Source organism: Cotesia glomerata, linkage group LG3 (genome assembly GCF_020080835.1).
Source record: "Cotesia glomerata isolate CgM1 linkage group LG3, MPM_Cglom_v2.3, whole genome shotgun sequence".
In the NCBI taxonomy this organism is placed as follows: domain Eukaryota; kingdom Metazoa; phylum Arthropoda; class Insecta; order Hymenoptera; family Braconidae; genus Cotesia; species Cotesia glomerata.
Genome location: NC_058160.1, coordinates 12,897,506 through 12,922,234, shown reverse-complemented (window position 1 = coordinate 12,922,234; position 24,729 = coordinate 12,897,506). Strand labels below are relative to the sequence as shown.

The 24,729-nt window shown below is 34.5% G+C and overlaps 2 protein-coding genes across 8 annotated transcripts in view; one reads left to right on the top strand and one right to left on the bottom strand.

Moving 5' to 3' along the window:
• The window catches only part of LOC123261118 (homeodomain-interacting protein kinase 2-like), a 229,311-nt gene that overhangs the window by 176,654 nt on the left and 27,928 nt on the right, over nucleotides 1-24,729 (bottom strand). For 6 of the 7 annotated variants that reach the window (XM_044722614.1, XM_044722618.1, XM_044722617.1 and 3 more), the window contains exon 2: nucleotides 5,318-5,641. In XM_044722614.1, coding sequence (XP_044578549.1) covers nucleotides 5,318-5,638 — 321 coding nt within the window. In that variant the 5' untranslated portion in view covers nucleotides 5,639-5,641. The remainder of the gene's footprint in view (nucleotides 1-5,317; nucleotides 5,642-24,729) is intronic. The other variant, XM_044722612.1, reaches the window with a different exon arrangement.
• Nucleotides 13,986-14,361, top strand: LOC123261345. Its single transcript, XM_044722935.1, has 2 exons — nucleotides 13,986-14,159; nucleotides 14,203-14,361. Exons 1-2 carry the CDS (start codon nucleotides 13,986-13,988, stop codon nucleotides 14,359-14,361), a joined length of 333 nt encoding a protein of 110 aa, XP_044578870.1.

Sequence of the window (24,729 nt, the reverse complement as noted above, 5' to 3'; positions counted from 1 at the left end):
AAATCTGTGGAACGACTACCGGTTCTTTTAACTGCGTATGGTACTGAACAATTACTTGGAGTTCCAAAAATGAATTCTGGGACGGCAGTTAATCAAACATCCGCCATTTTATCAACATTGAGTGAATGGGGTATTATTAAGTATGTCAAAGGCGATGTGTTTTGACACTACGGCTGTTAATACAGGTAATCAATCAATTACAAAAATATTTTATTGTTGTCATTCTAGTTTAATTTCTATTTCTTACTGAATTTTACTATCAAAATGTATTAATCGTTTACTCGTTTGGATTTGAAATATAACCATTGATTTTTCTTAAATACTAAATTTAACGATAGTCATCTATTATTGTTCTACAGGAATTCACAACGGTACATGTAAGGAAATTGAAAAGATTTTGGGAAGAGAGTTGATCTGGTTATCATGTCGTCATCACATTTTGAGATCGTATTAAGGGGCGCATTTGAAGTATTTTGGCCTGTGTCATTTGGGCCAAATGTACAGATGTTTGGAAGGTTTAAAAATTTTGGGATGATATAGATATAACTAATTATAAATCTGGTGTTGAAGATGCTGTTGTTGCTGATATCATTTCGAATAAAAAGATGAAATCTCTAGTTTTATTACGAAATCTTTACAGGTATGATTTAACTGTGATTTAAATTATAAAAATTTCCTTGGAGAAATGCCTCAAGAAAAGATTTCTTTCAAACGTCCTGGTGCTGTTCATCATGCTAGATGGATGGCTAAGGCCATTTATAGTTTGAAAATGTATCTATTCAGAGATGAATTCAAACTCTCTCAGAAAGAATTGCATGGTCTTCGTCATTTCTGTATTTTTATAGTCACATTGTATTTAAAAGCTTGGTTTTCATCAACTTCTGCAACAACTGCTGCTTATCATGACTTGCAGTTTATGAAAAATTTATTGGAGTACAAGCATATCAATCCTTTGATTTCTTCAGCTACGTGTGAAAAAATGATTTCGCACTTATGGTATTTGAGCGATGAACTTGCCATTTTATCACTGTTTGACGATGGCGTTCCATTAGAAGTAAAAAGTATTGTTGAAGCTGTTAATACTCGTGAAGGTACAGATTCTAAAGCTAAAAGATTTGTAATTGCTAAAAAGATTTAAATTCATTGGCGCAGAGAACTCTGAGTGACTTTGTGTCTAAAAGTCATTAAATCTTTTCAAAATCTTCGATCTACCGTATGACTTTCTTGATGTCGATGTTGAATTATGGCCTACTAATGAGAGTTATCTCGAAAATAAAGAATACTTTCAACAACTAAAAGTTGTCAATGATTCAGCAGAGCGAGCTGTTGCATTAGTCAGTGAATATAATCAATGCTTGACAAAAAATGAAGAACAATTCCAGTACTTATTGCAAGTTGTCAAAGAACATCAAAAAACATTCCCAAATTGTAATAAAAGAAATTATTTATAGTAATAGCGTACTGTTATGTTAAAAATATAGACAATTATATTGCAATTGATAATTCAATAAAAAATTTATCTATAAAAAAGTTAAATACTGGTTGTTTCTCACTTGATTCAATACTTTTCATATTAAATTTGACAAAGAAATATGTCATTCACTTCTAATTAAACTAATCATCGGCTATATGTCGAAAAAAATGCTCGAATTTCTTGTTTTAATGCAATCAAACAAGCTCAAGACTGAAAACAATATTAAAAAAATTGTTTATAACATTTCTTTATCGATCGAAACTTAAATTTATGTAAATTTTCCTGAAACTCATAGTTTAAATTAAAATTTATCGAATTATTGATCAAAAACTGGAAATATTGATATTCGTTAATGTTTGACGATGAATATCTCGTAACGGCTTCACTTAATCAAAAAATCATAAGAGACCATTTTTGTAGAGCAGTAAATTTCCTACAAAATCATGAGTTCCGCAATCCGAAATAATTTTTTTTCATCGACTTATAAAATTCATAATAAAAACGAATATTTTCCTTAAAATAGCCAAACTTCAACTAGAAATATCTTTTTAATCGGTTGGGTTTTGAAAAAATCATAAGAGACCTTTTTTGTAGAGCGTTCAATTTCTTACAAAGTCTATGCCACGGAATATTTTTCCAAGCAGTTGGAAGCGAGATATAAATTTTTTTATCTGATTATTCGAAAAAAATAGAAACCCGCAAAGCGGAGGAACATTTCGTTATAATTAAGTGCCCATACTTGGAGAGAAATCAATTTAGGTGTCTACGAACCTATTTTTTCAGAGTATAAAGTCAAAAAAAAAATTATTCGATTTTTTTGACCCACCTAATGTATATATATATATATATATATATATATATATATATATATATATGTGTGTGTGTGTGTGTGTGTGTGTGTGTGTGTGTGTGTGTGTGTGTGTGTGTGTGTGTGTGTGTGTGTGTGTGTGTGTGTGTGTGTGTGTGTGTGTGTGTGTGTGTGTGTGTGTGTGTGTGTGTGTGTGTGTGTGTGTGTGTGTGTGTGTGTGTGTGTGTGTGTGTGTGTGTGTGTGTGTGTGTGTGTGTATGTGTGTGTGTGTGTGTGTGTGTGTGTGTGTGTGTGTGTGTGTGTGTGTGTGTGTGTGTGTGTGTGTGTGTGTGTGTGTGTGTGTGTGTGTGTGTGTGTGTGTGTGTGTGTGTGTGTGTGTGTGTGTGTGTGTGTGTGTGTGTGTGTGTGTGTGTGTGTGTGTGTGTGTGTGTGTGTGTGTGTGTGTGTGTGTGTGTGTGTGTGTGTGTGTGTGTGTGTGTGTGTGTGTGTGTGTGTGTGTGTGTGTGTGTGTGTGTGTGTGTGTGTGTGTGTGTGTGTGTGTGTGTGTGTGTGTGTGTGTGTGTGTGTGTGTGTGTGTGTGTGTGTGTGTGTGTGTGTGTGTGTGTGTGTGTGTGTGTGTGTGTGTGTGTGTGTGTGTGTGTGTGTGTGTGTGTGTGTGTGTGTGTGTGTGTGTGTGTGTGTGTGTGTGTGTGTGTGTGTGTGTGTGTGTGTGTGTGTGTGTGTGTGTGTGTGTGTGTGTGTGTGTGTGTGTGTGTGTGTGTGTGTGTGTGTGTGTGTGTGTGTGTGTGTGTGTGTGTGTGTGTGTGTGTGTGTGTGTGTGTGTGTGTGTGTGTGTGTGTGTGTGTGTGTGTGTGTGTGTGTGTGTGTGTGTGTGTGTGTGTGTGTGTGTGTGTGTGTGTGACTATGTAACTCGCTTATAACTTTTGAACGACTAAACTGATCGGAATCTACTAAACGGCATTCTAAAGAGTTCCCTCAAACTTAGATTTCCTGTGAATTTGAACCGATTCGGACCGATAGATTTTGAGAAATTTAGAAAGATCTTAAACTAAGAAAAAAATTTTTTTTGAAAGTGGTTTTTTTGGAATAACTTTGTGAAGAAACTTAATTTTATATTATCTATTTTATTAATTCATTATTTATGTTTAATTTAACAAATAATTTTGTAACATACGACTAAGAATATTAAAACGGACATAATTACTTAAATCTCGCGCTAATCATTTTAGTTCCCGTCCCACCGCTAGAGCGCGCCGAAAATACTGAACTGTTCGCTTGGCGATTCTTATTCCGAACTTTTATAAGCGAAAATTATGACGGGGAAAATTCATTCCTTCATAGGATTCTATCTGTGAGTGTTGTCGCTGGATTTAAAACTCAATCAATCTTCCTTGCTCTGATCCGCTGGGATAATAGTAAGGTAAGTTTGATTAAATTAACCGATTAATTATTGGTTAATGTGTTGCGCTGGCTACACATTAATCCGTAATTAACCGTATTCCCAGTACTCGGACCTTCTGTAAGGGTACTGTAGTAAAACTATACCGTGTAGGTGGTGCAAGAAGGATCCTATCCGCTTGTACCTGGGTAAAGGTTAGGACTCTTGGGGGACGGCGAGTCACCAGGATATGGGATATTAGCTTTGAAAATTATTAGCTCATGTTTGCACAAATGGTAAAATTGAAATCCGGAAACTAGCTTACCAATCGTTATGAATAGTTACAAGACAAACTGATTTACCGACATTATAGATTTAAGTTCTTAATTTAAATAATTATTAAAGTCATTGTTAATTATTCTAATTTACTATTTAACTTGATTAAATTTGTGTTTAATAAATCTTTAATTATTTTGTTATTTGTTATAAAACAAGAATAAATTTTGAATTTTATTTTGTTAAACCAGATTAAATTTACTATTCAAAAATAATAAAATAAATTTTGTTATTAACAAGGCAGTTAATTAATTAATTACTAGTATTATTTTAATCTTATTTTTTTTTTATAGTTATTAAATAAATATATTCTTCATTAAAAACGACCCTGGTATCCGACGAGCTTAAGAGCTAAAGAATAAACCCGTTGCAACTTTTAAACGGCTTTATCGATCAACTTTAAAAACTAATCCGCCCTTAAGCTTGAAAAACTACGCTGATTGTCGACAATCCGGTCAAAATCGGTTGATTCGTTCGAGAGATATCGTGAACAAAAGAAAACCGAAAGAAGTGTTTTTTTTTTACATAACTTCGACATTTCTTTTCGGATCGTTTTTGATGTTATAGAATAATTTTTAGAGCTCAAAACCAGCAAAACTCCAATCAAACTCCATAACGATCCCAATCAAACACCAAGTAACCACTATCGTCTTTATGTGTCACAACTGCACCCAATACTCCGAGTTTACTCCCCATATACGCCGACTATACTCCGTCGTTACGCCGAGCTTCGGAAGAGTTTCTACAGAGTTTTATCGGCGGAACCGAAACCGCTAGGGATATTCGTAATATTTTTATTTATTGATTTTCAGTTTTTTAAAACAATCGTAAGAAAATTACTATTATTATTCAAGAAAACATGTGCTACAACACTGATCGGGATAAGGTTTACCATTAAATATGCAAATTTCATTAGTCAATAATTACAAATTTAGTACTGCCAGGGCTATTTTGCAAAATTTCTACGTATAAAGGACACTTAAAAGTATGTGTATTCAAAATTTCAGGAAGATTGTGAGAAAAGTGATTTTCGTGGGAACGTCCATAAATTTCTATTTATTTTATTTTTCTTATTCAAAAATCAATTTGAAATGTACGTGTTAAGCATAATAAATCTAATCCAGTGTCAAAATTTCTTACAACTTCAGCTAAATGTGAAAGTTGCTAATTTAGTTCCACATTTACTTTTTTAAATTGATAGAATAGAACAGTTGAAGAATAAGACCAAGAGCTATAAATGTAAAACTTAATCAAAAAATTTAGTTCTTACATTTTGAATTTTAGTATTGACAAATTGAAAAAATTTAAGATAAAAAAATACCTTTTGGCCACAACGTTGGTAAGTATCTAAAAGCTTAATTGTGGATGCTCGCATCAAAGTTTGCTGATTAGGGCTTTTTTGAAGTGCATTGTTATGTAGCGTGACGAAAGCGGCGCTTGTACCACTTACTGAATATCGTTGCAAATGATTACTATCCACCTGATAATCACCAGACGATTGAACTAATGCGTGTTGAATCGTTGGATGGCTAACGTTATAATCCAATTTGCGCTTTTTATTATGAGCAGTAATATTATTACTGCTACCGGTGTTGTTGTTTACACTATTGATCTGTTGAGTTTGGATGAACATGTCACACATTCCTTTAAACAAATAACAAATTTTGTTATTTACAAAAAAAAATAATGTTTTTTAAATTTAATGTTTAAGAACCAGATTAATTATTCATAAGAATTATCAACTCATTTTTTCAATCAATAAAAAGTTTTTATATCTCAAAGACTTGATGAGTATGATGACTGAGCTATTTTAATAGCTAATAAACAATGATAAACATAGAAAAGGGAAAAAGAAAGGACAATTCACTGGGAATTTTTCAATAACCGAAAATATCATCCGGATAGTCCGGACTGGGAATCAAACTCGGATCGTTTGATTATACGTCAAGAGCTTTCCCAGTTAGGCTATTCTGAACATTATCCGCAACTACCTTCCATTCACCTAATAATTTAATATCTCTACAGAAAAATTCTTTATGGAAGAAAAATTTTTTTCCTTCAATATTTTTCTTTTGGTTTATCCACAGACTAGGTAGAGTCTGGCACCAATTTCTGTTCAAATCCGTTGTAAAAGGAGCGCCAGTCTACCGAGTATGTTTACTGTAAGCAGAAAGATATTTTGGGGTTGCAAAATTTTATTAATTTTAGACTTTTTTTCCTCTAATAATACTTTACATCTTATATTACCGATATTAATTAATTATAGTCAATTGGTAAGGGGTCGTCCACATATTACGTCACACGTTTTTTTGCAATATTTTAACCCCCCGACCCCCTTGTCACGCTTGATCATATTTAAATTAACCCCCCTACTAATATTATGTCACACCATACAATAACCCCCCCCCCTCATTTTTTTTTCTTTCGAATCTATATTCCAGCTGTATAATACAATTTATTAAAAATTTGTCTTTGTTTTTTAATCAGTTTATTATATAAGTTATTGCAACAATTATAGTCATATAATACTTATAAATCTTTTTTTATATTAACTTTCACTTTTTTAAAATTTAAATCACAACCAAACGTTCTAACAAAAATAAATTAAGGTTTTTGTGATGTCCACGGATTTGAACTCCAATCGGTAATAGACTCAATGACAGGTAATCCTATATTATCAGTCTTTTCCGTAGATATACTAGATGTCTGTACCTCAACATCATCAGTATTGAGCCATTCAGCATCTAGATCTCCATTCTGCAAAATAATAATCAGAAGGCTTGTTATAATTAGTGTTACTTTGTTGTTTTAATAATAAATAATAACTGGATACGTACATCGCTTTGAATAATACACATAAGTTCTCGAGCTCGTTGTGCTGCTACTCGAACTGGTCAAACTTTTTTCACAAAATTCGTAGATTAAGTTGCGTGAAATTCTTTACAGTGTTTTACAGCTGATTTTATTGAAGCATAATACAAACCACATTTTACGCAACATCTTCCGACAAGCTGTGATTTGATAGACGGGCGTATAAATCATATGGTATCATTTTCATTTCTCTCGATTCAGGATGTTTTTTGAATGCTAAGCGAACTAAAAGGGGTGCAAATTTTTTGGTTTCAATGCTAGTTTCTGGTATGCACAAAACTGAGTCTTGATGAATAGGATAAGGTGGTACTAAAAATTTGTCAGGCAAAATGTCAGATAGATTACTTCGTTTAGGCACACAGCAATCAATAGAATCACATTTTGCGATTTGCAAGACATATTGCGCCTCTCGGACATGCTGATAATACCATCTAGCATCTGGTAACTCTACAGATTCATAATCTTGAGGTTCAATGTACTCAGCAACTACTGGATTTTTATCGACCATCATAGAGCTCCAAATATCTGCTAAAATCTTTCCCGCATGTTCAAAATTTTTCTTTTCCAACTCAACATCAATCGTTTCATTCTGGTTATTAAGATGAGTCCCAAAATGATCATAGGGTAGGAGAAGACCAGCAAGTTCTTTACTAAGAGGAGCCATCCTGCGCTCAACTCTATTATACGCACTTCTTCCAGGTGCATTTGTAGCAATGAATAGAGCATCTAAATTTAACTCTTTAAAATGGTTTATTGCATTAGCTATAACTCGTGGATAGCGAGGGTTTTCGTCAGGATCACCGTCTACTGTAAGAATTAGAATGGGCTTAATAAGCCCTTGTGGCGTCTTAGTAATCATTTGAAAATCAGCTAAGTCGAGAAGATGTTTCAAGTCACTAGCGTGACTTTCAGGTGACGATGAACTGTGTTTTCCACTTCGTATGGCTATATAAGTAGGTCCAGAGTAACCCACTGCATTGGGTCTTCCTTCACCATTGGGTTGTATAATAATTCCAGCATAGACCGAAGTAATTAATTTATGACGCTCGGCGACTACCCAATCGTGATCAGGAAGAGTAACACGGTACTCAACATGCATAAGTATCGGAGCCTGCTTTTTAGCCGCAGTAATACCAAGTGGGACACGAGCTTTATCATCTTGTGATAGAAAACACACTTGCTGCGGTCCTAATAATGATGCTATTGTTTCTAAATCACGGATAGTGCTAAAGCAAAAGTTCGTGTCTTTATGCTTACGATGTTGATCAGCTTGAGAACGACAATGTTTTACCGACACAGTTGTAATGTGACGTTGACCTTCCATAGTATTAGAACGACGAGTTAATAATCGTAAATAGACACCACTTCGGCTTACATTAAAACAGTCTTTTTTCAATTCTTCAGTGAGTTGCGTTTATATCTTACAGCTTCTAATAAGATTAGTTCTTCTGCGATCATCAACAGCTCCTCCAAAAATTGCTATATCTGCAATAGCTTTCAATAATTCTGGCTGCTCATCTTCAAGTCGAGGCTTACCTGGTTTGTCTTTAATTTTTAACTCCTTTACAATTTCTGGATTCTTTTCACAAACTTCATCAAGTTTTTGCTTTTTTTCTAGTCGATGTTTTTTCTCTATTTCTGCAGCGTTTTGTCTTTTTTTTAATTGTCGATTTTCAGTAGCTAACTTTTCTCTTAGAGCTTTCAATTGCTTTCCGTTGTCTTCATAATTAAATCCTGCATCTCGTGCTTTAGTTATATCAGATATTTGTCGTTCAAGATTAGAAATATTTTTTTAATTAAAATCTTGGGCTGGAGTTGGGCGAAAAAGTTCAAGATTATCAAAACCCGATTCGTCGTTTTTGGTGTCAACATCACTCTGAGATATCGAAGTAATCATCAAAGGCTTACTAGCTACTATCAAACTTGTACTTGGCGATTGAAAATCATTCTCACTCCTTTTAATTTGTGGATTCTTACTGTTTGAAGTTGTCAGAAATTTTATCAATGGTGAGTTTAACTTTTTTTTTGTAGCTTCTCTTCTCAAGGAAGTGATTTCTTCATTAACAATTGACACAAAATTTTCTCCTTTTTCTTTCTCCCTACATTTCAAACTTGTCCAAAGTGTGTTTGTCTTTACTTGAATTAATTGTTTAGATTTTTCGGGGTATGCAATTTTAATAACGCTATAAAGTCGTTAATAAAGATCTGCTCTATCATCATTGATTTTGCTGTAATATATTAAAATCAAAAAATTATAAAATGTACAGTTAACCTAAAATTCTAATCGATAAATAAATATTTTTAGAATTTATAAATTAAAAAAAATCTTCGATTAGAAAAAAAAATTATTTATAAAAATTGAAAATAACGTATTTTTATTTTGTAGAAGCTCAAAGATATATATACACAAATGTGAAAGTATGTTTACATCAATTGTCATAAGCATATCATTCGAGTTGAACATAAGAACTTACCGTTCCATAGTTTTTTATTATAACCAATTGATCTTTAATGATCTTTTCAACAATTTATTTTATTAATTACTTCCAATGCTGAATTATTGAATACGTATATTTGCTTGTTCAAAAAATACTTTCTGAGTTCTGAACCATCACATGATAATAAAATGTCGCTGCAAACGCATCGGCACGAAATATAACTAAATATCAAATACTATACTGATCTCACGTCGATAAATACTACGAAAACATAAAAAATTTTTTTTTAATTTGTAACTCTGGAGTGTGATGTCACACTGAAAGAAACCCCTAGGCCCCTCAAGTCACAACTAGTAACGTTTTGTCTAGACCCCTACCCCCCCCCTGATGCGTGACGTAATATGTGGACGACCTCTAACACCAGCACACAAAAAGAAAGTTCAACCCGCTGAATCCGACTTCGAAGTCCGTTTGGCCCGGTCACCTTTCAGATTTGAGTAAATTGCAAAAACCAAAAAAAATTACGAAAAACTGCAGTCACAGAGATGAAAAATTGTTGTGGACCCGAATCAAGTATGATTTTTATTGATTTTTATATATTTCAATTTACTGAATCTAAATCTGAACGTTAATTAGCCCGTTAAGCCGTCAAAATAAAAAAAAATTGCTCAAAACCGAAAAAAAATTGCAATAAATCATGAAAAATCGAAATTATCAAGGTGAAAAAAACTTTTTGAATTCAGATTGAGTATGATTTTTATGTATTTTGTTCCACTGAATATAAATCTGAAGTTTTTTTGCCCCATTAACGTCTCGAAATTAAAAAAAATCTTTAAAAACCAAAAAAGTTGATGTACTTGGAGTATCTAACGAAAAGATCTGACGACCCGGATAAAGGATGGAAACTTTTTCTCACGTAAAAAAAAATTTGAAGATTACTTCACTGCGGAACTACCCCTAGGTCGTACCCCGAAGATCGACAAAAAACACAATTTTTTGAATTTTTAAACGGCAATAACTTTTGAATGAATGAACCGATTTTCACGCGGTTAGCGGCATTCGATGCAGTTTTTAAAGTCCCATAAAGAATCTTCAAGTTTAAATCGATCGAGCCAGGAATTTCGAAGTAATTGCGAAAAAACAATTTTTTCTGTTTTTTTTCGACAACCATAACTCACGAACGAATCAACCGATTTTGACCGGGCTTGCGGTGATCGACCTGGTTTTTTTTATCTTAAGAGCTGATCAGATTTTGGAATTGATTGGTAAAGCCATTTAAAAGTAATTCCAAAAACACCACATTTCAAAAAATTTTTTTTTGTAGTTTTTTTGAGATTTCTCAAAATCTATTGATTCGAATTGGTCCAAATGGTATTTAAAATCTAAGTTTAGTCAAGCCCTTTCGAATGACGCCAACCGCAATGAAATCGGTCGAACCGTTCAAAAGCTATGAGAGGTTTACATACGGCCACACTCACACACACATACATACATACACACACACATACTGTAACGGTAGATTCCTGCTACTATGTCACCCCCTTTTTTAATTTTTAAAATTTAAGGGCGCCACTGGAATTTTTATCACGGTTTCCAGAACCGGTCCAAGCAATGAGAGATATCTAAGGGTCGAGAGACATTATAATTAGGCTGACAAAAATAACAACAATTACTTTTAAATTTAACTCCAAATTTATTCAACTACTTTTACAATAATCAAATATTAACTCGCACACACACACACACTCTTATAAAATATCAAAAGTCTTAATCCTGACAGTACCCTCATAAGGAGCGTCTATACTGCAGTTTCTATCATAGTTCCTTATTCCTGACGGTACCCTCTTATGGAACGTCTATACCACAGTTTATAACTAAATCGCGCTGTCCACCGGACCCTCACGCTCTAAGACTCTAGATCTGACCTTGGGTGGTCGCCCGGACCCTTGCCCAAGGTTCAAACCGTCCTTAGCCCTTTCGCTGTCGCCCGGACCCTCACTACGGGACTAAGGAACCTGAAGTCGACTAGGACAGAGGAGGATACCATGAAACTAGTCGACAACCCGCTAATACTAACCTCCTCGACAGCCCGTGAACGAGGAGTATATAATGTAAAATATTTCCACACACACACACTTTTTAATAAAACAATTTACCCAATTATCACACGATTTCTAATAACAATATTTAACTCACTTAATTTTAATTAACAATATTCCTCAATACTCGCGTTTCACAATATACCTTCCTGGGAATCAAATTCAAATCCCGGTTCCTAACCTTGACTTCGATAAATAATTATATTTCATTTTCTCAATCTTATTATTGTTATTAATATCACAGAAACTTTCTTGGAACCAAAAATTTTAGATTTATTTCAATTGAATTTAATCTGCCTGATTACTCGGCTTAGCGTCCATCTTGAATTCCAGAGTGGATTTGAGAAATGAATATTAGCTAGGCTAAATTTTCCAAGGTCGAAATTTTATTATAATTTTTCTCAATAAGTTTTTACTGGAATTTGGAAAAATTTATTTATCGAAGTCTTGAACAATTTTTAAATTAATGATAATTTTTGCTTTTATAATTTTATAATTTTAATTTACTAATTTGAAATTTACTTTAAATTCCGAAGATTGATTCTAATTATAATTTTCACTTTCAACTTTTAGAATTATTTTAAAGATTGATTTTAATTATTTATTTCAGTTTTAACTTTTAGAATTATTTTAATTTTTGGAGATTAGTTTTAGTTATTAGTTTAATTTTAACTTAAATAATATTTTGCGTTAATTTCAATTTAATTGTAATTTATTATAAAATTTATTTAGCGGATTTTACTTTTGCACTTAACCATTAATTTGATTTTAAACTAATTTGAATTTTATAAATTTTATTTTAATTATAACTTAAATTACTTAATATTTTAATTTATAAATTTAACTTCCTTTGATTTTAATTTTAAATTATTTGAATTTCGGAAATTAGCTTAATCTTAAATTTTAATTTAATTATTCTTAACCTCGATTTTATAAATTTAATTATTAAATAAAATCAATCATTAATTAATAAATCTAATGATTGGAAGAAGAAACCTGGTCAGTGCCTAGTATTTCCTCGAGCAGCGTAGTTTATTTCACAGAGGTTAATTTTCGATACCTGGGATTGTTATAAAATTACTGGAGACTTCAAATGTTTTCCAATTCGTAATCAGGTCCCGGTGCAATAGCTACAACAATCTCCAGTGTGGCTGCTTCGTTTTCTTTCTAAGCTGCTCACGGTTATTTTTCGTCGTTGTTAGTTATCTGTAAGCACAGTACTGTTATAGTAATTATTTAGATTTATTTAAGCCGGTTAAATGCCTAGCAAAAATAAATACAAGTTATTAATGATGGCTATCACTTCGTTCCACAGTAGGTTCGAAGGATAGAAATAATTACCTTGTGTCTTCAGAATTCTGTGGCTGCTTTCTCGGGTTCCGTCTTCACAATGTCTACTCTCCGTGCGACAACTTCCTTTTATCTCGGTGCGGTCTTCTCCCCACTCTCGAATCACTTACACTCTAGGTCCCAGAACTTATTTTATCAAATTTTCACTGCGCGAGCATCTTAGATCACAGCGCCCTGTGATCCGTCGATAATTAACCATAGTCAGGGTGAGGGCCTTCAATAGATAATAAAGGAGCCCCGTGACATTCCCCCCTGCCAGACGTTCACCAGGGCGTCGTTACAGATGATCGCGGTTTCCAGGTTTGGCTAGAACAATCGATCTGGACTAAGAACTCCAGAGCAAAGTCGATGCGTAATACCAATGGGTGTCCTAGGCTTGGCAAGACACTGAAGTATTGCTCACCAGCACCAGATCCAAGTCGTATTGTGGATAGTGCTCCAACAGCACTCTGGCACAAGGTGTGATTGGCCAGTAATATTCCTGATAGACACAGGAATTCTAGCGGTCACGGTTGGAGCCTGAGGACCAGTCCCAGGGATAAATTTCCTGCGACTCGCTAAACTATGTTGAATTTCAGCTGGTAGTGGATAACCTTGCAAAATATGAGGAATGAAGACTTGTCTTGACATGGTTATTGACGCTAATTGGTCTGTCAATTGTAACGGGCAATGGGCAATTATAACCGGGTAAACCCAGGAAGATCAGATACAATAAAATCAGGAGCGTTTGAAAGACAACAATTGGAAGAATCTAAAGGACAACAAAATATGCTGACAATTGATGTTATAAACGACGAGGATCATCTAAATAACTACGATGATCATCAAAATAATCAGGGAACTCAAGCCTCATCAACACAGATAAGATCAACAAGACAGAACGTGATGTTCTCTGACGGCAATAACAAGTCACAATTTGACGAGACAACACCTGGCATGTTAGACTGGCTAGATAAAATGGCACGAGAGTCGCAACGTTTCAATGAGATGACAGCAAATCAGAGGACAATTAATGAACAAAATAGAACATTAATTGAACAACTCAGGAAGTAAGTTAGAGAGACACCAGGAATGAACGTGACATTCTCACTAGCAGACTGGAACGCGACGGAACTTAATCTGCGCAGGTCAACCTAGGAACTCGTCGCGTGAACCATCACCACACAGAGACAGACAACAAGCTTCACTGTCAGATCAACAAAATACGAGAACACGAAACCAGAATTGAACAATGTCAGAACCAGTAAGAAACCAGTCAAGACAACAGTCATCCGTTCCACGGCAGTCGAACCAAACAGCTCAGATGACTCCAGAACAGCTGACACGACTGATTAATCAGTTTCTACAGCTACAAACTACCCAACAACAAAGACAAAGGCCACCACCAACACCAACTGGAGCGAACGTAAATCAACAAAGGTTTAATTCAACGGTTTTTCACCAGGCAGCTTTTCCCAACGGGAATGCCGAACCTAGCTCCACCTGGAGTTAATGTAAGTCATCAAGGAGCGTATCCAACAGTTTTTCACCAGGCAACCTTTCCCAATGGGAGCCCGCCGGAAATGCCAAACCTAGCTCCAGTCCTTGCATACAACAACAATCGTTGAAAATACATCAAAGACAGCTTTCAGATGGCTGGACTGAGTTTTCTTCAACCAGGAATGTCAGCAAATGACTTTGTTAACGCTCTCGTAGCCCGAGCACATCGCAAAGGGTGGACAGAAGCAGAACTACTCAGAGTAGTGAGTCACACGTTAAAAGGACCAGCTGCCAGATGGGTTGAAACGAGTTACTACAGATGGTCAAACTTCGCACAGTTTAAGGAGAAGATCAGAAAAGCCTTCGGCAGCTCAGCCACAGACCATCAATTCCTCATGGAGATCAGCAGAATGAGGATGCAACCAGGTGAAAATGCTACTGAATTTGTTCTGAATGTACAGCAAAAGTATCAGGTAATGATGGCTCCTCCGCCAGCTGCCGAGCAAGTAGCGTGCATTCGGAACCACCTGACTGATGAATTAAGAATTCTGGTGTTTGCCAGGCCTGTATTCTCCTACGAAGATCTATTAAATGCGATTCATGAAGCTACACGTAAGAAGCGGGCCAGTCTCTTTCTTTAAACAAGACAGCAAAACAAACTGAGAAGCCACGTTTTGGCATGATGCAATAGGGTGTCCGTTATTTCACAAGTTGATTTTTTTTTTCGCGATCGCCCCCTTGATTTTTAGTTCTTGGCGTAAAAAAAAAATATCTTACACAAATAAGCTCTTAATTACCAAATTGAACCGTGCCGAAGTCGAGTTACATTTCCCATTTAAATAACATGGGAATTTGAAACTTTTTGCAATTATTTTTTTTTCTTCAAAAAAAATGTCACCACGATTATGATCGGTGCATATTCTGATGAGAAATTGAATGCTCTACAAAAAAGTTCTCTTATAATTTTTCGATAAAATCATTCCTTTAGAAGTTATTTGTGGTTAAAGTTGTGTTTATAGTTATTATCATAGTTTTGCAGTCTTGCTATAAAGTTTTTTGTCTTATAATCATTTATTTTATCTATAAATGTTCCAAAAATTTTATCAAAATGATTAATAGTTACAGTAACGTTAACAATACGATGTATTGAATACATTTTTAATAATATTGCCGCTTATTTGTATTTTTTCTGTCTCTATTCACATTTATTTATTAAGCAATTTTTAGTTGCATTATTAGAGTGCCAATGAAATCAAATTTTATAAACCAGTTGCATTTCACCATGCACGCTAGATGTCAAAAGCGATTTATTCACTGAAAATATATATTTTTCGGGACATTTTCGAGTTAGATCTTGAAACGCAACAAAATCTTTTGGATATTTGTTCATTCATAGTATTTCTTTATGTATCATTTTGGTTTTTGGCACCTCTTGCAGCATCAGCTCTATACCAAGATATAAATTATATAAAGACTGTATCATTACAAGACGACCGTTAAGAAAATTTCTGAGGCAGTATAGCACAAATTCAAAAACCATCTGTGGTGTTTAACTGGTGAAAAAGCTGATTTGACTTTTTTCGATTCAAATACATAACTTCACGTAAAACGAAGAATGATTAAGACAGTTGGGTTCTGCAAGGCATATTCCAAGAAAATTATGAAATTTTTTTTATCGAAAAATAAATATATTAACAATTCACTACCAAAATTTCAGATCGATTCACCACACCGTTTTTGAGAAATTAATTTTCGAAATTGCATCATTTATACGCAGAGGTATAGAGAGATGGTAAAGTTAGTATGAAATCTTCCATACCACTCGAGTGATGCAAATAATTTCATACTATAGTATATAACTTCATACTATTGTATATAACTTCACATATAAAAGTTATATAACTTCACCATCTTTCTATACCTTTGCGTGTAAATGTTGCAATTTCGAAAATTCATTGCTTAAAAACAATGTGGTGAATTGATCTGAAATTTTGGTGGTGAATCATTAATATAATTATCTTTCAATAAAAAAAATTTCATAATTTTCTTGAAATATGTCTTGCAGGATCCAACTACGTTAAATTATTAAAATGTGATGAAAATTTCGATTTTGATTCCCCCTGAACGCTATATAGTTAATGCAGATAATGGAATTATCAATTCAAAAAAAAAAGATATTGATTTCTTTCTTAAATAAATTAATTTTTATTAATTCAAATCGATGAAAATTTTTTTTTTGATTCAACATAAATAAAAAATTGCTAGAGATTAACTTTGAGACATGAGCCACCAATAATGATTGTTTGGAAGGATTAGACATTGTTAATAATCTACAATTGTTAACGATGTAGCCGAAAGAGCGCTTCGATGAACTCAAAAATACATCAACAATTTAACGCATAAAAAAGAACAAAAACAATATTTAGTGCAAATTATTCATGAAAACGAAAACAAACAAATTCATGAATACTTATCATAATGCGACTAAAAATTGCTTAACAAATAAATGTGAATAGAGACAGAAAAAATACAAATAAGCGGCAATATTATTAAAAATGTATTCAATACATCGTATTGTTAACGTTACTGTAACTATTAATCATTTTGATAAAATTTTTGGAACATTTATAGATAAAATAAATGATTATAACACAAAAAACTTTACAGCAAGACTGCAAAACTATGATAATAACTATAAACACAACTTTAACCACAAATAACTTCTAAAGGAATGATTTTATCGAAAAATTATAAGAGAACTTTTTTGTAGAGCATTCAATTTCTCATCAGAATATGCACCGATCATAATCGTGGTGACTATTTTTTTGAAGAAAAAAAAATAATTGCAAAAAGTTCCAAATTCCCATGTTATTTAAATGGGAAATGTAACTCGACTTCGGCACGGTTCAATTTGGTAATTAAGAGCTTATTTGGGTAAGATATTTTTTTTTAGGTCAAGAACTAAAAATCCAGGGGGCGATCGCGAAAAAAAAGTCAACTTGGGAAATAACGGACACCCTAATGATGCAAGTCCAACCTAATGGAATTACGCTTGAATTAGAGGAATTGGAGTTTTCGAGCTTCAACGACATCATGGCTCCTGGAGTGACGATCTATGATAGCCGATACGGGGTCCAACACCGAAATAATAGTCCAGCTTATCACGCTGCACCATACCGACCTCGACAACTACCTTCGCCAGTACAGTTCGCTCTACCATCTCTTCAGGTAGTTAACCCGAATCAGACCTTAAGCAGCGTAGGATACCAAAATATTCCACACCTAATAGGACCTAGGCCCTGCTTCAATTGTGGTATACCTGGTCACATGTTCGAGGTATGTGGAAATCCAAGACGGGAAGTCTGCAACTTGTGCTATGGTATAGGACATACTCGTCAAAACTGCAACATGGTAATAATTATGGCAGATAATCACCAACCGAAAGTCACAGAGAAGCAGAGACAATAAGAAACTCAGACAGATCCAGGTTCATCCCAAGAAAATGGCAAAGAAAAACGCCTAAGGGTGGATCACGACTTCATCCTGGATCAACCCAGAGAAACTTTAACAAGAGGATTGACACCAAGACCTCTGAGAAATTGTCATCTGGATTAGAGGAATTATCACCGCTCAAACAAAGTAAAGACGAGCAGGAAGTACAACAAGACTCTGAATTAAATATTACCAAGTAGAGAAAGCACAGGCAAACAATTTACCATCGCCGTCAAATCTTCTACCAGACAAAACTTCAGTCTCTCCGAATTTGTCGATTAAATCAACTTCGATGCTATTAACGAGGGTCAAACTCTGCAGTTACTCACTCAGGCAGTCCAGATATTGGAAAATCCGCTACCTTCAGCTGAAGTGGTAAGACTAGAAAGCTTAATTACTAATAATAAAATATTTTTGGGTTCATTAAATACTGAACATGACCAAAAAGACAAAGGAGAGTAGGAAGAAGAGATTGATCCTTGTCTTAAGCCAACAGAAAGTGCCCGGTGCCACTTGGATGAATCTTGGATTCAATCCGACTCCCAAGAGCAGGCAGACCAATTAGCGTCAATAAACATGTCAAGACAAGTCTTCATTCCTCATATTTTGCAAGGTTATCCACTACCAGCTGAAATCCAACATAGTTTAGCGAGTCGCAGGAAATTTATCCCTTGGACTGGTCCTCAGGCTCCAACCGTGACCGCTAGAATTCCTGTGTCTATCAGGAATATTACTGGCCAATCACACCTTGTGCCAGAGTGCTGTTGGAGCACTATCCATAATACGACTTGGATCTGGTGCTGGTGAGCAAGACTTCAGTGTCTTGCCAAGCCTAGGACACCCATTGGTATTACGCATTGACTTTGCTCTGGAGTTCTTAGTCCAGATCGATTGTTCTAGCCAAACCTGGAAACCGCGATCATCTGTAACGACGCCCTGGTGAACGTCTGGCAGGGGGGAATGTCACGGGGCTCCTTTATTATCTATTGAAGGCCCTCACCCTGTCTATGGTTAATTATCGACGGATCACAGGGCGCTGTGATCTAAGATGCTCGCGCAGTGAAAATTTGATAAAATAAGTTCTGGGACCTAGAGTGTAAGTGATTCGAGAGTGGGGAGAAGACCGCACCGAGACAAAAGGAAGTTGTCGCACGGAGAGCAGACATTGTGAAGACGGAACCCGACAAAGCAGCCACAGAATTCTGAAGACACAAGGTAATTATTTCTGTCCTTCGAACCTACTGTGGAACGAAGCGATAGCCATCATTAATAACTTGTATTTATTTTTGCTAGGCATTTAGCCGGCTTAAATAAATCTAAATAATTACTATAACAGTACTGTGCTTACAGATAACTAACAACGACGAAAAATAACCGTGAGCAGCTTAGAAAGAAAACGAAGCAGCCACACTGGAGATTGTTGTAGCTATTGCACCGGGACCTGATTACGAATTGGAAAACATCTGAAGTCTCCAGGAATTTTATAACAATCCCAGGTATCGAAAATTAACCTCTGTGAAATAAACTACGCTGCTCGAGGAAATACTAGGCACTGGCCAGGTTCCTTCTTCCAATCATTAGATTTATTAATTAATAATTGATTTTATTTAATAATTAAATTTATAAAATCGAGGTTAGAAATAATTTAGTTGAAATTTAAGATTAACATAAATTCTCAAAATTCAAATTAATTAAAATTAAAATCAAAGGAGGTTAAAATTATAAATTAAAATATTAAATAATTTAAGTTAAAATTAAAATAAAATTTATAAAATTAAAATTAATTGAAAACCAAATTAATAGTTAAAAGCAAAAATAAATTCCGCTTAATAAATTTTAAAATAAATCAAAATTAACGCAAAATATTATTCAAGTTAAAATTAAATTAATAACTAAAATTAATCTCTAAAAATTTAAATAATTCTAAAAGTTGAAAGTAAAAAAAAATTACGAATAAAATCAATATTCGAAATTTAAAATAAATTATAAATTAGTAAATTTAATTTAGAGAATTATAAAAACTAAAATTAAAATTGATCAAGACTTCGATAAAGAAATTTTTCCAAATTCCAGTAAAAACTTATTGAGAAAAATTATAATAAAATTTCGACCTTGAGAAATTTAGCCAAGCTGATATTCCTATCTCAAATCCACTCTGGAATGCAAGATGGACGCTAAGCCGAGTAATCAGGCAGATTAAATTCAATTGAAATAAATCTAAAATTTTTAGCGTGATTTAGTTAGAAACTGCGGTATAGACGCTCTATAAGAGGGTACCGCCAGGAATAAGGGACTATGATAGAAACTGCAGTATAGACGCTCCAGATGCAGAGACCAAAATAAATTTCCAACTGACAACGATAGACAAAGATTAAGCAAAGAAGGTGATGTTAAGATGAAGAAACGCACATGCAGAGAAAGAGAGTTTTCTAAAACAAAGAAACTGTGCAAAAAAAAAGAGGATAAACTGCAGGAAGAAAAGCTTGCAGACGCAACTGCAGTTGCGACCGGTCAGCTGAACGCTTATATATACAGATATATAAGATACATACCCGCGAAAAAATTTATCTATATAATCATATATAATTGTATATAATCATATATGATTATATATGGAATCAAATACATAATTATATACAATTATATATAATCATATATGATTATATATAATCATATATGACTATATATGGAGCAATATACAACCAAGCGAGATTATATAGAGTTCTATATATAATTGTACATAATTATATATAATCAAACATGATTATATATGGAATTATATATGAGGTCATATATAATTATATATGACTATATATGGATCAATATAGCGCCACGCAAGATTATATATAGTTCCATATATCTAAACTAATATATAAAATTTTCGTGTCACAATGTTCGTTCCCATACTCCTCCGAAACGGCTTGACCGATTCTCATGAAATTTTTTACGCATATTCAGTAAGCCTGAGAATCGGCTACTATCTATTTTTCTAACCTCTAAGTGATAAGGGGTGTTCACCCTAAAAATTTTTTTTTTATTTTTTTGATAAAATTTTTTTTTTTTAATTTTTTTATTATGTGGCATCAAAAATACATACAACTCTAAATTTGCACTTTTTTATCACCAACCCTTGCTTTTTAATAGTCATTTTCATAATTTTATCATTTTCTATCCCGCTCGATAACATCAATTATTATCACTTGGTAAGTTATCCCCTCCATGTGTCTACCGGTGTCACTTCTCACCCTGTTAACAGCACGGAGTAGGGATGTTACTTCTACAGTTTTCGGCTATTATTAGTGTTTATGCTTCAAGCGTAGTAGTTAAACATTTTTACTATCTCAGTGTAACTCTCATATCAAATATATTCTCGAGTAACTTTATTATTTATTTATTAATAACTAATATTATTGAATATAATTAATTCTTAATAACTAATAAAATTATTAATTTTGAGTGTAAATCGCACGATCAGTTAATTAAGTAACTTACATAACCTCTAAAATACTCAACACGTGTCACGAGTTCCCGCAATCAACGGCTATTGAGTTGTAAGTATAAATTATTTTTTACGTTTATTATAAAATCAAAAATTATTCTTTCTTATTTATAACGAAAATATTGTTGGGAATGGTGAAAAACGAATTCGGTGAAAGTTAGATTTTATTACAATTGGGAAATTTTTTTTTGTGTTTACTTATAAGAGCTCTAACTTCGACAGAATTTTTTTTTCCACTATTTCTAACAATATGTATTTTCGATATAATTAAGAAACATAAAATTTTTCGCTTTCGTGAAACTATCTAATTTTTACAAGTATATTTAATGTAATCAAAGATAAAATAAATGATTAATATAATAATTAAATAATTCAATCAGTTCTATTCATGTGTGTTTTGTATTGTACAGTGAATAATGCCAACAAAACGCAAAGGGGCCAATTTGAGCCGTGATACAAATAAATCTAGAAGCATTCGAAATAGAAGAGCCCAAAGAACCGAAGAACAAGTTCAGGAAGAAAATACTGGAGCGCGTGTGAGAATGGCGCAATTGCGTCAAGAACAATCAGGCGATACACGAGCTGAACGCAATGAAGTCATGAGATTAGAACAACGACAATCACACCGTTTTACTGTCAATAGACGCAGAGCGAATGACCAACAACGCCAACAGGCACATCGAGCATTTGTAGCTACATAATTTCTGCGTCTAGCATTCCAGTATGAGCCCGATATTGAATATTATGCTCATTCAAAAGTAGTAACTGGTGCTATGGACAAAGAATGCCCGTATTGTCATGCTTTGAAATTCAAAAATAAACCAGCCGGGATGTGTTGCGCATCAGGGAAGGTACAACTAGCTGTAATTGAAACACCACCGGAACCATTGAACGGTTTGCTTATCAGCACAGATCCAAATTCTAACGTGTTCCTGAAGTCCATTCGAACATTCAACTCATGCTTTCAAATGACATCGTTCGGAGCAACAAAAATAGTTCAAAATACTAATGCAAATGGTCAACAATACAATTCTACATTTAAAATCAGAGGCCAAGTTTATCATAAAATAGGCTCATTGGTTATGAATTTGATTATTACACTTTTAACAAAGCAATTAAATTATTAAACGCAATTAACTTAAATTAATATTTATGAATATATTATTACAGGAGCCGAAACAAACAAGAACGTTAGCTTGAAGGATTATTATGGGTATAGATTGATGATTAGACGCGGGCTGGATAACGTCATTCTACGATTTCGAGAGCTTTGTCAACAATTCATGGTCGACATGTACGCGAAGATAGAAGGCGAACGACTACGATACTTACGATATAATCAACTCAAGCTACGTGTGGAAGAGTACATTCACTTGCGAGACGCTATTGTCAACAACGCCGACGCCGCCGAAATTGGTAACTCTGTCATTCTACCATCATCGTACGTAAGCAGTCCACGTCATATGCAAGAGTATATACAGGATGCTCTGACTTTCGTGCGCGAATATAGGCGACCGTGTTTATTTATCACGTTCACATGTAATCCAAAATGGCCAGAGATTACATCTTTGTTGTTGCCTGGCCAAAATGCAATACATCGTCATGACATTACAGCACGTGTGTTTAGACAAAAGCTGAAGTCATTAATAAATTTTATTACTAAATCACATGTATTCGGTCCCACACGTTGCTGGCTGTAGTCGGTTGAGTGGCAAAAGCGAGGATTACCTCATGCCCACATTTTGGTTTGGTTAATCGACAAAATCCGTCCTGAAGAAATAAATAATATAATTTCTGCAGAAATTCCCGATCCATCTACTGATCAATTGCTGTTTGATATTGTTACAGCAAACATGATTCATGGCCCATGCGGTACTTTTAATCGTTCATCGCCTTGCATGTCAGATGGAAAATGTACAAAAAATTTCCCTAAAGATTTCACTAACGATAGAATCACAAATGTCGACGGATATCCAATATATCGTCGGAGGAATCCAGATAATGCCGGACAATCATTTATTAAAAACATCAGCAACACAGACATTGATATTGACAATCGTAGGGTCGTGCCATATTCGCCCCTGCTGAGCAAAACATACAATGCTCATATTAATGTTGAGTTCTGCAGTTCTGTGAAGAGCATCAAATACATTTGCAAGTATGTCCACAAAGGCAGTGACATGGCGGTGTTTAGAGTGGAAAATACCAATGTGAATGCTCCTCCAGTATATAAAAACGATGAAATAACGCTCTACCAAATAGGTCGGTACATCAGCTCCAATGAAGCTGTTTGGCGTATCTTTGGTTTTCCAATTCATGAACGGGATCCAGCAGTTGTTCAGTTAGCCGTTTATCTTGAAAATGGTCAGCGTGTATATTTCACGAACGAGACAGCGATTGATCGTGCTATAAATCCACCAAAAACTACTCACTGAATTTTTTGAATTTTGTAATAGTACGGATGATTTTGGTGCCTTTGCACGTACTTTACTCTATTCACAAGTACCACGCTATTTCACATGGGCTCAAACAAAACAATGGATACCCCGCAAGCAAGGCTCACCAGTTGATGCATGCCCCAATTTATTCAAATCAAACGCCTTGGGGCGAGTATTTACAGTGAATCCAAGACAAACTGAGTGCTTTCATCTTCGACTATTATTGGTTAATATTACTGGCCCATTGTCATTTCAAGATATACGTAAAGTGAATGGGCAACAGTACACAACGTATAAAAATGCATGCCTTGCACTCAATACAAATTCGTCTACTATTCGCTATAGTTCTTCTTCGCTATAATGTTGACTACATGTTTTCCAGCCCGAGCAGAGATATTGTGGGATAATCACAAAGATTCAATGACTGATGATATATTGCATCAACATCGTACACGGTGTAACGATCTAGCGATAACATTCAGCGACGATATGTACAATAAAGCATTGATTGCTATTGAGGATCTTTGCATTATCATTGCCAACTTACCACTCAGTCATTTCGGTATGAATACGCCAAATCAAGGTGCAACTGATTTAATGAACACTGAAATGAATCGTAAAATGCAGTACAACACTGTAGAAACGGCGGCGATTGTTACTCGCAATGTCCCACTAATGAACGAGGAACAAAGAACCATTTACGACCGCATTATGCTCGCAGTTTCAGCAGGACAATGTGGGTTCTTCTTTTTAGATGCACCAGGTGGAACTGGCAAGACATTCCTTATTTCGCTAATTCTCGCCAAAATACGATCCAATAATGGCATCGCATTGGCCGTTGCATCATCGGGCATTGCGGCAACTTTATTGGATGGAGGCAGAACAGCTCATTCAGTATTTAAGCTACCACTAAATATTCAAAATAACCCTGACGCAGTGTGCAACATAAAAAAACAATCGTCCATAGCCACAGTGCTAAAACAGTGTAAAATTATCATCTGGGATGAATGTACCATGGCACACAAACATTCGCTTGAGGCGTTGAACAGGACATTAAAAGATATTAA